The sequence below is a fragment of the Aphelocoma coerulescens genome (genome assembly GCF_041296385.1).
Source record: "Aphelocoma coerulescens isolate FSJ_1873_10779 chromosome Z unlocalized genomic scaffold, UR_Acoe_1.0 ChrZ, whole genome shotgun sequence".
Lineage (NCBI taxonomy): Eukaryota > Metazoa > Chordata > Aves > Passeriformes > Corvidae > Aphelocoma > Aphelocoma coerulescens.
In genome coordinates, this window is record NW_027184085.1 from 57,494,747 (window position 1) to 57,510,319 (window position 15,573).

The 15,573-nt window shown below is 38.3% G+C and overlaps 1 protein-coding gene across 1 annotated transcript in view; it reads right to left on the reverse strand.

Moving 5' to 3' along the window:
- The window catches only part of SNX2 (sorting nexin 2), a 31,301-nt gene that overhangs the window by 14,057 nt on the left and 1,671 nt on the right, over positions 1-15,573 (reverse strand). Inside the window, exons 2-3 of the mRNA XM_069000947.1 lie at positions 8,921-9,038; positions 1,065-1,228 (exon numbers count right to left, since the gene is read on the reverse strand). Of these exons, the coding sequence (XP_068857048.1) occupies positions 1,065-1,228; positions 8,921-9,038 (282 nt within the window). The remainder of the gene's footprint in view (positions 1-1,064; positions 1,229-8,920; positions 9,039-15,573) is intronic.

Genomic DNA, 15,573 nt, shown 5'->3' on the forward strand with positions numbered 1-15,573 from the left:
GTCAGTATGCTTGTCTAATTATGAAACGTTTCCAGTCTCCAAAGTCAATACACTTTCTAATACTGACTGTGACTGCAGCAAAGTTCATGTGGTAAACTTGGTAGTGCTAAGTTACAGTTGGCCTCAATGATCCTAAAGGTCTTTTCCAAACTAAATGGTCCTGTGAGTTCAGTTTTAAGCCCTACTGCAAAAGCTTTTAGTATAGCAGATTCAGGAGTCTGTTCATTGCTCACCGACAATACCAGCAGACACAGTGGTTCACAACCACTCTCATTTGCAATGTTTCTATGTGCCTCTAATCAAAGTACAGACATTCCTTTTCGTTAATGGTATCTGTAGCAGAAGAGCTTGGGAAGGGAAAAGCAACAGATCAAAAATTTTCTGATACTTGTCTGAGTTCTCTTCTTCCAGAATTTCATAATCTTTCATGTACTATACATAACTTTGATAGAAAGAGAGATCTTAAGAAACGCCATGGCAAAAGGGACAGTACCAGGGCTGAAGGGGGCAAAATCAGAATCAAATGCCATCACATGGCAGGTATCATTGAGTCACAGGTAGATCTTGTTTGTAAAGTCACTGTCTAGTAAGAGAACTCTCCAGAATGAATGGCATTCAGTAATGTCCATGCTTTGACTGGAACACCAAATGTAAATAGCAACGTTAACTCTACAATTACCCTCAACTGTTTGTTAGCATACAGGATAATGCTAAAAACTGCAACAGCTTCAGAAATACAAGTTGAAATTGTAACAGGCTAGTAAGAGTGATTTTACATTAATAACATTTCTCATTTATCAAGCTCACAGCTTACTCCCACATACACTTTTAAAGTATCTATTCTGAAAGAACAGAATCCCCACACTACATATCTCTAATATAATCACCTCAGTAGTGCATTCTTATGGTATTTTCATGAGTCAAATTCACACTAAACTTCTTTTGCAAAATAAACATCAAGGAATGATGCCATGCAACAACATTTAGGAACTGGCATTTTAAAATAAGATAAAACTTAAAAATCCAAATAAGACATTTCCATAGTTTAGAAGTTTACAGCATACCTCTTCTCTGGATCTATCAAAAATCACGGGGGCTGTTATGCTTTTCGATTCCATTCTGGGAGCTACTAATGTAGTAGGCGTTACAGGAGTGATTGCAGGAGTAGGTTCTGGTGAAAGTATGGGATCTCTCTCCGGACTGTCCAACGAAACTTCTTCTGTTGCTTCTAGATAAACATTTTGAGTTAGCAATAAATTTCCTGTGCAACACAGATGGATATGCATCACAAAGATAACAAACACACACGATAAAGATTAACGATAAAATAAATAGCACCCATTTGTGCAGGAAAATTTTTTCAATATATAGCTAAAACCAGATATGACTTTTGGGCTTGTAGCACAGAATGAGTTAAATTAAGATCAATATTGCCTTTTTTTTTAGTATACTGTTCAGTAAAGAGTCTTTTAAAGTAGTCACAAGCCACAATGAATTTACTTCTGTATTACATATTATGAACACTAATTAATTTTTTTTACCACAGAAGCAGCTCTTCTTCATCACCTGTTTCACACTCTGAACAACAGCTGATTTAGCCATATAGGCTGGTAACTAAGCAGACTAAGCCATCTATCAAATGAAGTTACACAACCTTTAATACACCACCCCCCCAGCCAAAAACCCCACAAACTGTAAAGTAGCAATATTAGCATGCGAGACATTAAGATTATCCTTAGTCTCTATCTCCCTTCTCTTTGGAGCTTAAAACAGCTCACTAGAAACTGACTACTTCCTTCAGACTATGGGCAGTCCCCCTACGTTTAAAGACAATGCAAACCCCTGCTCTACAAATCTCACTAACTGGTTTTGACCACTGGCAAAAATTTACTGGGTATACAGAAGTTTCTGTTCTAGTCCAAATAAGTGAACAATCTCACTCGACCTGAATTTTCAAGAATTCCAGTTTCTTAAAAGATAATATGGACCAGAGAACAGTCATCTGATACCAAAACTGACTTCCCAATAGACCTCAAGTCCTTTCACAAACTAGACTTCTGTGGGAAGTATTTACCAAGCAGGTAAAAAGGCACTAAACCAAAGCAGACACTCATTCTGGCTTGAGGTTGACAAAGTTTACTGCAATCATTTTATTTTGGAGTATGTCACAGAACTGCTGAATTTGGAAAGGACTTCTGAAATCATCTAATCTAATCTCTCTGTTCAAGTAGAGCTCTAGCTAGAGCAAGCTAAACTGGACCACATCCAGATGAATTTTGAGCATCTCCAAGGAGGAGAATCCACCTCCTCCTTGGATAACCTGTGCCAGTGCTTGACCACCCTCACCAACAAGAAAAAAGAACCAAAACCCAGCACCACCTCCTCACCCCCACCGAAGACAAACAAACAAAAAAGGTAAGGTTTTTCTTGTGTATTATCTGGTTTTCAGTGTGTAGCCATTGCCTCCTGTTCTGTCAGTGGGCACTACTGAGAAGTCAGGCTCCCTTTTCCCCATTCCCTACCATAATAAACACTACCATATCCCTACCATATATACACTATAGGATCCCCTCCACCCCAAGCCCCAATACAGAATGAATCCAGCACTAGCTTTCTCAGTCTCAACTCTTATGCCATACACGTTATGGCCTCAATCATCTTAATGGCCCTGCACTCGAGTCACTCCCATATGTCCATGTCTCCCTTGTGTTGGATAACTCAGACCTGGACTCGGCATACCAGGTGTGGCTTCAGCAGGGCTGAGCCAAGGGAAATGATCAATTCCCTCAACCTGCTGGCATTGCTTTTCCTAATTTCAAATTACAGATTTTCATAGTATTTTCAAACTAAAGTTAAAAGCAAGCACCTCTTTATATTCTCTGTTTTTAATATGAACAAAGAATCTACAGCCTTTCTTTGAAAATATTTATTGTCGTAGCACTGCTTTATTCTTACTGCTAAATCTTACAGAACATAAGCATCTGCTAATGCTTCCTTTCCTCAAATGCCACAGGAAGGACACTGCATCTTAAAACAATACAGAATTTTAATTCAAAACCTAAGATTAGGTGGGGCAACTGCTGAGGCAGTTGCAAAAGAGCTTTTAGATTGGCCGAACAGCAACATTTCAACAAGAAGAAGCAGTTCTCTCCTTTGGCGGCTAACAGCATTCAACATATATGCTATACAAATGAGTATTTCACAGAAACATTTCTCAGAAAAATATGCATATACATATGTAACACAGTACACTATATACATGATAAAACGTAAAATGTAAAATATTTATGAAATAAAGCAATTGCACTTCAGTTCTTCCTTTTTTCTATCACTAGTTATATTTCAGCATATTCAGGAAACAAACCATTAACCACCACTATATACTTCTCTCTCTATATCTTCAAATTTTAGACAGGTTTATAAAACAAGTCGTTAAACAATTCAAAGCACATAGATTTCTCTACTTTCATTAGCTGAGAACATAATCCTCTTATTGTAAAGTATAACTTCATGAAAAAAATGTGAATTTAATGTAACAAAGCAGCACAGCCATCAGATGAAACAGAAGCACTCATCTTCTCAAGGACTCCTCTTTTTCAGACTTGTATTCACATACCCATTAGTATCATAAAGTGATCAAGGCTGTGCATCAAATGAACTCCAAGAAGGATTAGCAAATTTTTAAAGCTGCTGCCTACTGGTCCTTCTTTTTTATTTCCCTGAAGGAACTTACCCAGAGAAAATAGTATCTGTTTGTTTGATAGCAGTAAGTCAGTTATTTTAGGAAGAAATCAGAATTTATGCCATCCTCCCTCTTGTTACCTCTCACCCCAGGTTTGCATTCATCCAGACATTATGCAAATTTAGAAGCATGAAATGGAAAAGATGCGAAAGGGGATGATGGGACTGAGCTGGACAGTAAGGAGGTTATTGCACTTTTTTTAAAAAACAAAAATATGCAAGGATCCTGAAAGGAAAAAGAAGCATTAGCTGTATATAAAACAGCAGACTCTTACTTCTAGCTATTTTTTTCCTCAGAAAAGCAGTCTTCAAGTAGTACATGAGCTGAAGATCTATTTCTCACAAAATAGGTTTCTTCTGATGAACTCTGGTATTTATGCTTCTTACATACCTCCCTTTACTTTGAGTACTCAGATGACATGGTCTGGATTAAAAACCTTTATTGATAATTTTTCTGCTTGTGTTGCAGGTGTGTTTCTTTCCCCATGGAACATTCATCTGGTAGTTTTCAGAGTAGAAACTATGGCACTTCAGAAACATTTGCTTGATCTATTTATTTTAGATCTTCACCTGAAAACTTGGCATGAAGTTGTGGTTTTGTGGTGTGGTTTTTTGTTGGTTTTGGGTTTGAGATGTTTTGTGTGCTTGTGTGGGTTTTGTTTGGTTTTCAAAATACTCAGTATCACTGTTAGCATGAAAAATGAAATCTAGATGTCTTGTTTTCCAGCGTAGTTCCCAAGAGCTTAAATTCTTGCTTAAAGAGGCAAGCAACTGCTCTGTCCAACTTTTGGGAGGAAAACACTGAGATCCAACACTTATATCAGCTATGGGAGTTAACAAAACATATTAAGAACTCCCAACAATCTAGTGCTTTAGACTGCTACACATAAATACATACTTTACAATTCATTAATAGTCTTTGTTAGGGATCACTGTCAAGTTGCTTAGTTCCAAAAGAACATGAAGACATGTCATTCTGCTGTAGGAGACAACTACATATGCTTAATTAACATTCTACAGCCAACCACACTAAGTTCCTATCAAGACTCAAGCATGGGGCTTAATCTCAGCATTAGACAGAGTTTGTTTCTTTATTTTTCACCAGCAGTTTTTGTCAAATATCATCTTAGAAAATGCAAGTTTGCAATTCCTCACTAGCAGCTCACTTCAGCCACAAGTTATTTTTACTAGTCACACTTCTAAATGTCAGACCTCTAGCATTCTGACATAGCTTGAATGATTAAATTGGCTTATTATCTTTGAAAATTTGCCCAGGTGAACATACAAATTTGGAAGCAAACTTAAGCAGAAGCTGTTATGGAGAACAGAGGACAAGCTATTTAAAAAGGCTTCTCTGGGTATAGCAGTATTTCAGAGACTAAACTGAACTGAGTTCACTGTAAGAACTGCTACATCTGAGTCACGGCCCATGCTCCTTATCGTTAAATCAGAAATACTAAGGACAACCTCAATGAGAACACAAATAGTTCTAACATAACAGTCACCTTCTGACCACTTCTGACTTCAAAACTGTAGGTTCACATGCCTTTGTGCATTTATTTCTTGCAAAATAAAGCTAGAACTGAACAACCAGCTTCTAGAAAGCAGCAAGGTATTACTCTTCATATCAGACACATTACACAACAGCCTGACAGACACCACCACCTAGAAGCTTTTCTGTTCAGATGGGCCTAAACATCTTGTCTGGGTCAGAGAATTATCATCTCCTTTTCTGTCTCAAATACCAAGAAAAAAGCCTAAAGGGAAAAAAACCCCCACAAAATCAAACAACACAAAACGCCACCAAATAAACAAACAAAAAACCCAATGAAAACAAACATCACCCCAGCCTCCAACACACTGACTTTTCCCCAGGACACATAGCTAGACATTTCCATAACATGATCCATTCCCAAACACATTTCAGAGCTGAAAAAACAAAATAACAGTAATCTTTTACCAGACAGGGGAGAGGAAAAAATTCCAGTTTTCCACTTTTTTGAAGGAGGTGACAGAACACTGATAAAACTTCACAGATCAGTTCACTATCTAATGCTCATCTGTGAGCACTAGAGGCAGAAGGCACAGACAGCTAAGCCCTTCACAGGCAATCCATGGCGTATTTGTGCAGTTATACACTGAACTTCGGGTCAACATTTTGGAAAACCAGTTCAATACCTAGCTCTTCACTGTACAATAGCAGGTTACTGAAACAAAGCTTTATCTCCAAATTCCTCAAGATACACCTAATACTGCCTCATTTGGAGCACTGACCATTATGGTCTCTGCATGTAAGAGCTCTACAAACTAAGATAAAGTAGTTCTTCTGGCCAAATAATCAATATAGTGACTTTTATTCTAAGGGTGAAAGTTCTTCAGTAGGTTTAGTCAGACAGTTTGCTTTTACAGAACCAAGAACCACAATGAAGCAGCAAAATTTACTGGTCTCCAATGACAGCAGGAAAACTAATTTCTTCCATTTTTTGAAACCCAGTTTTAATAGCTCCATTGCCAGAGACAAGATTATGAATATCTCTATTGCATATATTATCCTGTAGCTGCCACAGAAACATAACAGCAAAGAGGTTTTAAGCATAATCAAAAAAGCCAAAAAAATTTCCCAGGTTCTATCCTGCATTAAAGCAGTAGAGAAAATTTGTACTGCTTCACCTCCTTTTCCATTAGGTTGCAATATTAGGTAGAATAATGGAAAAGATTTATAAGTCTACAGTAGCTAGAGAGGCATACCATCACATTTTTTACAAGTCTGAAAAACAAGAATTATTTCTGACCCTGAAGAATGGCAATCTCTCCTTTCAGGAGCCACACACAGGATTTCCTTTACCTGGATTTTAAAGTGTCTAGTAATTCAAAATGAAGGAACAACAGAAGTTACAAAGCTGTGGAGTTTTATGGGGAATTATGAGAGAGAATTAGGTTGTGAGCTGTAAAACCTGCCTGCAGAGGCACATGGCAGAACAAAGAGGCTTGTCTCCACCGGACCCTGGGGGGAGGAAGTGTCACACGGCAGAGCCCTGCAGAGGGGAGCCTGCCGGGAGCTGAGCTGAAGGACGAGTGAACATCCAGCGATCTTCCCAGCGAAGGAAGTGTGCTGCTGATGTGGCAACACGGGATAGGTCACGCCACATAAGGAAAGAAAAGAGTATAAAACCAACTCACTCCTTTGAATAAACGATTCAGATTCCCTGCCAGTCTGTGTCTGAGATTCAATTGCCAACAGAGCTTCATTTTTTTTCCTCTCCATTTAAGTGTTCCCATAGGCTGTGCCAAGTTAAGATTCTTTGGAATTTCAACACGTCAAAGAAAACCCCTGTCACACTCACTTTTAAATTCAGTTCTGCTTTCCTAGAAAGCCAGACTTATGCAATCATGCTGGAAGCAAGAGAATAGGTATCTCATCTTGCCTTTCTCACACTGTTTCTATATTGTCTAACAAAACAGTCCTAAGAAAGAAAAAAATAGTTACACATGTGAGCGCATAGCACTGGAACACAAATTCAACACAGCTTTTCAGAATGTCATTTCAGAACAACAGTGATACAAAGATGGAAGTTGAAGACTTGGGTCCAACTGCATTATACAAACTTCTTGCTTAGAACAGGAAACTGTGAACAATGACATATTTTATCTCATGCTCGATAAATCACATTTGTTTTTTCCTCTATTTGAGAGTATTAGACTCATTCTGTATTACAAATTGAACTTTCAAAGACCAGTCTCAGCTGAGGTAGACATGCAGTGTTAGATGCCTTCAGTTCAGTGCTGCAAGCATTTAGGAGAATGTCCTACATGGCAAAACCCAAACTCATTAAATCAGTTCTGTGTGTTATTCTCACAGCATTCATTTCAGTTAAAACAATCTGGCTGCAAACATTTGTTCCTTCTGTCTGACTCCCCTCAATATTTACTCCACCCTTCTTTTTTTTTTTCCTTAATATTATTCAAAGCAGAATTGGCTTTCCTAAAATATCCACTCCAGATGGCTCTATGTTTATAAAAAGCTGGCTTTATATACTGAAGCTAAATAACCAAATTACTGACTAGTACTGGAAAGCTTCATTGCTAAAGCACTGATGGTCTTTGTAAGTTATAAGGCAAAACAAATGCAGAAAAAAGTATGATTAGCCCTCTATTCTTTATTCCTTTTTTCTCTTAAAACACTTTCAGAGAGGTATTAAACTAGCCAATACATTCTAACACAGTGTCTTGAACAAACAAGTTCAAAAATATGGAAATACAAATTAAGGAGGTTAAGAACAAATGTAATGGGCATGTGTATATATGTATTTATACAAAATAACCCAGAACTAAAGGCTATAAAGCTTCTGTTGGAATGATTACATCAGGTAATCAATGGAGATGACTGTATTCAAAGCAGACTGTCAGCTGACTCACTCAATATGCAGTAATAGGGAAAATGCTAGAATTGAGATGTAACATCCAGAACCATCTTATACACATAATACATTCCAAATATTACACCTCCTTTCTTGAATAGTTAATGTTTCTACACCTGTAATTGACAGCTAAAATAACCCATGTTAGGATAGTTGAAAACCAACACCAAAGTAGCAACTGATTCATGAAGCTTTAGAAACCTTCTGTCTGCTAACAGATTACTTATCAAAACTTTCACATATCTTTTTCTAAAGCATGCAATACCGTCAGAGACACAACCATGCACCAGTGAAATGATAAGACTGGTCCCATGTGCCAGTTTGTTACTTATTCATTAAAACAAGAGTATTAAGAAGGAAATACTTGCAATATAATCTGAATTATCTCTCTCTTTATAACTGAAAAAAAGACTGGGACAGCTTATGCATGATTATTAAGTAGAAAACAAGAAAGTAACTTAAGTCATGCATTTCCACACAAACAGATATGAACATTTTGAGTCACAAAATGGTAAAGACTATTACTATCAGCAAAACATGTCAGTGACCAGCTAAACATTCCCACATTATACACTGACAGTACACACCACTGAAAAACTTATAAACAAACTTAACTAACAACATTTTTCACAAGAAAAAAACCTGTACAACACTGTCAAACTACTTATAAGGTTTCAACCCTCCCTCTCAGAAAAGCACATTTCTTTCAGTCCAAGGGCAAAAGGGTTTGTGCAGGCATGCTAGAAGAAAATGGCCATTACCAGCAAAGAGGTCTTCTCTGTCACCATCCAGCATAATTTCTGCTGGCTTTGGACCATTGGAGTTTGTGCTGAGGTCTTCTGCAGGAAGACTTGCTGGCTCTGGAGATGAAGGACTCGACTGTTTTACAAAAAAAAGAAATAATTGGAAGAGAACCAGTTACCATGTGTCAGTATATAAGAATTATTGCAACATTCTGTCATTGCAAAGAAGCAAAAAAACATAGACAGAAAGGAAACTGTCAGCTATTTCCATCTCCCACTCCTAGCACAGCAACAATGAATAAAAGATATGACCTAGTCAACAGCTCTTTTAATTTCTTTGTTTAAGAGAAAAAACAGTCAACAGCTTCTTCAGGTTTAATTAACATGAAACAAAAGCTGCTACAGAATTATCTAGAATAAGTTTACTAGCAATGCCAAATGTAATTAGATTATGAAGTTCCTCCTGGAAGGGCTTGGATTTAAATCTGGATTTGTACATAGCCAAAAATCAATAAAGAAATCTCCAAGTGCTCTATGACTGAAAAGAATGTATTAATGCCATCCAAATAACTCAAGGCTGCTTGGAGCTGTAAGAAATTTTGATAGCTTTGCAACAGGATTACTGCCACAGAGGATCAGACTGTACTGCATGGAAGCTAGGCTTGCCACAGATACAATTTTCTAATTCACTGAAGACTAGAACTGGCCCTGTTGAAGACACTCAGGAAAACTAAAGCAATATTGAAGCTGGACCACCAAATGAATAGCTGGCTTACAAAATAAATACACACATAATTGAAGATCAGTGCTTCAGTTAGAAAAATCTTTCTTGAATAAGTATCAACTCTGTTTACTGCTGTAGTACTAGAGTATTTGCAAAACTCACTTCTTGCAACTTCATCCAGGATAGCTAGCTAAGGAGTTTTCAACAACAGCATATTTACTCATGGATGCAGGCATGTATTAAAAAGATACTAGATATTTAAGGCTACACTTCAAAGAAACCAGCAGACTAGAAAAGATTTTTAAAAAAGACTGAAAATTACTGGAAAGTCACTGAAAAAGTCTGTTAGGCAGAGGCAGAGGCAAGAGTCCTAACAGAGAGGCCTTCCTTATAACTGGCTTCCTTGCCTTCTTCCCCTCACTTTATGTACTGAGCACGATTCAGATGGTCTGGAATATCCCTTTGGTCAGCTCAGGTCACCTGTCCCAGCTGTGTCTCCTCCCAGCCTCCCATGCACCCCCAACTCCCTCACCAGTGTGGCAGCACAAAAAGCAGAAAAGGCCTTGGCTCTGTGTAAGCCCTGCTCAGCAAAACAAAACATCTCTGTGTTATCAACCCTGTGCTCAGCACAAATCCAAAACAGAGTCTCGTGCTAACAACTGTGAAGAAAATTAACTCTACCCCAGCCAAAATCAGCAGAACCAGACTTTGGTTGCAACAAGGAACTGATCCTTTCAAATGACAGAAGAGATCATATCTCCTTCCTTTTGCCAAAAGCTGCCCACATACAACATGGGGAAACCAGAAATAAACCAAAGTGATGAATAACAAAAGGAGCAGTCTCTGAAACTCTTGGCTGGATATTGCCCTAGAGCCTGCAAAGAACATCAAAGAAGAAATGCTTAGAAACTGTATGTAGGTAGTAGCGTTTCTAACCTTGTAAGGAACAAATTCACTAGTCACATGAACACTTCTTATCTCCTATTAAACAGATGCCAAAATGACCCCACAGGAAACAGAGTGCTCTGGGGTAATAAAGGTACATATGTCCACTCCGTGAAGACCCTGGGAAGTACCATGAGGAGATAAAACTCCTTTCAGTTGTATTACAAGACTTGCAATAATTTACATTAAATGAGCTAGGAGATGCAAGAAAATCACAGCACTTGATATGCTTCAATATTTTACAACTGACAGTATATATGTGTTACACATAATAGCCAAAGGTTTTAAGCAATTTCAGAACTCAGAAGTAGCATATTTCAGAAGAAATGGTCTGTTTCTCCAGGCAATGCTGTGTAGGGATGCAAGCTCAAGACCTTGTACTCCAACTAGAAGAGACGAACATGGAAATGCTTGATTTCCAAATGCTTGAGGTTCAAGAAGTTTAAAGTTTTATCAGCAAAAGCAGTTCTTCACTGAAACATCATAGGTACTCATTCCAAAACGGTTTTGCTGCTTTTCAGCTTTGAACAGCAATCGACTTACATTTTGATAGCCGGGAGGTTATGACACAGCGGGAGTCCCATGCTGCCATAGATGCAGAATGGACATAGGTTTGTGTTTGTCAAGTCACTGCCATGAAAAACAGCTCTAATACAGCCAGTCACAAGGAACAAAAGCCTTCCTGAACCCTTGTAGCACATCAGCAGAGAGCTTTCTGCTTTACCACTTAATTATGCTCTTGATTAATGATTGGTGGAAAAGAGCCCTTGGAGAATGCTCACACCTTCAAACTATTCCTTCACTCTATCTTCTCAGTTTTATCAGAGGTAGCTATTTTGGGTACTAATGGTTATTTTTGGTAGTACCTGGCTTCTAATGACAACATTAAATTCTATCAGACACAATATTCACTTTAAACACTTAAACCTGATCAACCCATGGCAAATAGCTGCATGCCTAAAGTTACAAGTTAACCAAAGGTCAATACGGAGTTACATCCACTTTGAAGAAAGAAACAGATTCCTCTAGGACTGGCTATAAATACATGCCACCAAGTCTCTGTTACTGAGCTGGGAAAGATCCTGTCCAATTGCACTGTTAAAGAAAGCCAGCATTTCTGCACTGGATACCAGGCTTCACAGCTGTAGTTAGCAGAGCAGTTACCAGCAGTGTTCTCCAAATTCCATATGAGAATACAAGCAAAACGCAAGGACTCAGACCTTATGGGCACCTCAGAAAGCTGAAAAGCAAACCTGACCAGAGGGATATCCCATACCTTGTAAAATTGTGCTCAGCAAAGCCATGGGGAAGAAGGAGGACAGAGAGGTAGTTGGAGTTACAGTATTTGTCTAAGTCACCATTACACTCCTATCTTCCTGAAGATGGCTAAGCATGGGCCTGCCCACAGAAGGGGTGAATAAGTTCATTATATTGCTTGCATATGCAACTTTTACTCTACCCATTAAATTCTCTTCATCTCTGTCCACTGGTCCTCTAATTTTTACCCTTCCAGTTCTTGTCTACCATGCCAGGGGGAGCCATGAATGCCAGATGGAAATAAACTTCAGCAAGCTGACAGGTGAATAAGGCATCTACTGGTCTATTAATCTCTCTGTGGCTCTTTGGTCCTTTTAAACAGCTGTGTTCTCAGACAAGATAAATTAAGAATGGGGTTAAATATATTCACAAATGGTTGTGACTTTATATGAAAAGAACAATGTGTAGAAGCTTCTTGAAAACTATTCAAGGTCTGAATACTGCATCAGCTTGTTTAAGAGTTTTGCAATGAAGTATAGTTTCTTCTCTTTGAAATGGACACAGTCCTAAGGGAACTATCAAAACTATAGAGTCAATAATTCCTAACAATCTGATTATTTTGCACAGCCAGTGGGTCATAAAGTGCTATTCAGCCTCTCAAAAAACAAAAAAGCACACATGCATGAAAACAACATATTAAGCTACTTCAGTTGCAGTCTTCTATGGATCTGACAGGACCTCAACTTTGCATTTTATCTCTACAAAGTACAGCTAAAAGGGCCAATGAACGTGGCTGTCAAAGGAGGTAGCAGTTAGTGCAGTGAAAATCTCTGTATCAGACAAGAAATGGAGATGAGACTAACAAAAACCTCATGGCCCAGAGAGAGACAGACAGCACAGCTGTTCAGAAACTTTAAACGTACTTGATGTCAAGGATTCACAAAATGTCACAAACACACCAATTTCCTGAAATGTACACAGCTGTGAAATTTCTGAACAAGTCCTGAGCTGAAAGTTTGGTGCAGCCTCCAATAACCAAGATACTCAAGGGCCAGAACATCCAGATATGTAGGATAGTCAGGATCCTGCCTCGTCCTTCTTGAAAACAAGTTTCTGGTAAGACGCCCATGGGCCCATTCCAACTTACAATGTCAATAACAAGCTCAATTTTCTGTTCTTTTATTGTTCATTAAATTTGAAGGAAATAACCAAGTATTTTACAGCTCTGACTGATGAAGAAACAAGGAAAAGATCTTGCACTTTCTGCTGGCTGAAATTATAGCTCTAGATATTTGGACATCCTCCCTTCTCTTAATAGTAGGGTACCCCCCAAACTAGTTCTGCTTGTATGAACCCCTCCTAGCTTCCCTCAGTCAAAACACAGTGGGCTGACCAAAGGTGGCCATCATAATATTCTAGTTGTTCAGGTTAACCCAGCTCATTGACTGAAATGGGGTTACAGGAGCTCACAGATCACAGCGTGGGCAGAGAGAATAGACTCAACGGTAGGACAGTATCCTTTGCAGCAGAAAGGAAGATGACACAAGCAGCCACACTGGAATGAATTTCCACATACTTCCATTACAGCCTGGATTTAACATCAAGCAACAATACACACATTTTCAGTAGAATTACATCAATTAATCTTGGATACAGACTTAGCTTTCTGCAAAGGTATAGTACAGTAGTGAAGGACTGAGTGTTTTCCTCTCAGATATTCCAGTGGGATCTTTAGTGCTTTCTCTGTAATGGACACTTAAACTGAATGGATACCATTAAAGCCATCTGGACTTCTGTAGCTATCTAGTGTTTTGCCTTATGTGCAAAAACCAAATGCATATATCAGATCTTTGACATAAACTGATCAACTGGCAATGAGATTATTACACACCCTGTCCTAAATAAATTATAAATAAATAAAGTCCTTGATAAATTACCACATCTACTGCTCACTGATTGTTTTCAAGTTCCTCCACGTATTTTTCCATTAAAAAAAAAAAACAACAAAACACCAACAAACAGGAGTAAGGGAATACAAATACTGTGTGAAGGAGTAGGTGGCATCCTAGGTTCCTGTGTTCACATGGCACCTGCTTCACAAAAGACAGACTGGCAATATAGAAGTAAGGGAGAAGTTTAGGGAAAATGAAATAAGAAATGGTACAACATAAATGAGGAAGGTGACAGAGACCCAGACTGGTGCATGAAGGAGGAAGAAGGCAGAAACAGTGAAAAGAGAGTAACAGTGAACCTATCATTTTGTCAGAAAATCTAACATATATCTTATCATACATGTCATCAAATTTGACTTTCATGAAGTTGTTTGTGGTCCCTTCTAAAGGGAGCAGAGGACACAGAGAGCAAATTATCAGTTTGTTGATTAAACTTTTAACAGGGAGTGATTCTTCTCATAATGCACAGCTAACTTCCAGAACTTCTTGCTGTGCAAACCATGCACACTCTTTAAAAAAAAAACCAACCCAACAACAACAACAAACGAAAAAACCAACCAACCAAAACCCTGCTAAAATCCATGCACTTGAAATTTTAGTAAGTAGATAAATCTACCTAGGCCTCAGGAAGGCATTGAGCTACAAAAACCTGATACCTAGGAGAGCATTGTATATGCCAACCAGCAGATATACATAACAACTAGCAATATTATTCACATGGAATTCACCACTGAATGTCACTGTAAATGCAATTTTGGCTTAAACCATCTACATGATTCATCCTGGCTGTTCTCACTAACAAAGCTACTCTGGCAGCTAAAGAGAAACCTCTTGAGCAACCATGAATTTAAAAAGCAGTTGTCCAGACTCACAATACAGTTGGCACAATGAAAACAAAATAATCATTCTCATTCTACTACTCATAGGCACTGTGGGTATCTGACAAGGAAATGAGCATCCCATCAGCTGAGGCAAGTTGCTGCCCAACCTGATTCCCAGTTCATAGGTGTTGTAAGATGACAGAAAGGAAGAGTTCTCATTCTCTGCCACACAGCAAATTTTCAAGTCCTAAAATGTGTTTCCACTGTACCCCAGAAATCCCAGGTGTTACAGCTCAGTGAGCTCCTTCTAATGTTTTATTTTCTACCATTAAGAGAGCTCAGTTCAAGACATTAACTTTTTTACAACATGCACAGAGAAAGTTAAAACTCCATCTTATTTTTTCTTCACATCAGAGAATTCAACTTGAAACAAAAAATGTTCTCCATTTGAAGTAACTAAGCCTTTTCATATTTAAGCACTACATGCTTGCCATTTATATTATACACTGAATGTATATTTTGTCAAAAGAAACTGAGCGTGTGTTTTCTAAATGGAGACTTTGTTAATATGGAAGCTATTTGAAAGACCTATTACAAACCATACAGATTTTCCACTGCACAATCAAATTATAGGCAGGAAAGGCTCAGCACACATTTTGTGAACTGCAAAGAGAATGAAAGCAAGATAAAACAGCAAGGGACTGAAATTAATCATGCTGAACACAAATGGACGGCTCCAAGATAAACCAGTTGGGAACCCTTTCAAAGTACCAAAGCCTTCACGTAAGTTGGCTTTGGACCACAGTGTCTTTTGCCACACTCTCACCTACTTTTTTAACTACAAAAAGCATGACACCATTCTGTTGTTACTATACCACTCCCACTACCATTTATAATCAGTTCCTCCATGAACATTTACCAGATTAAACTAACACTCAAGACAAAAGTTTAACTAGGCCCACGTCATGAGAT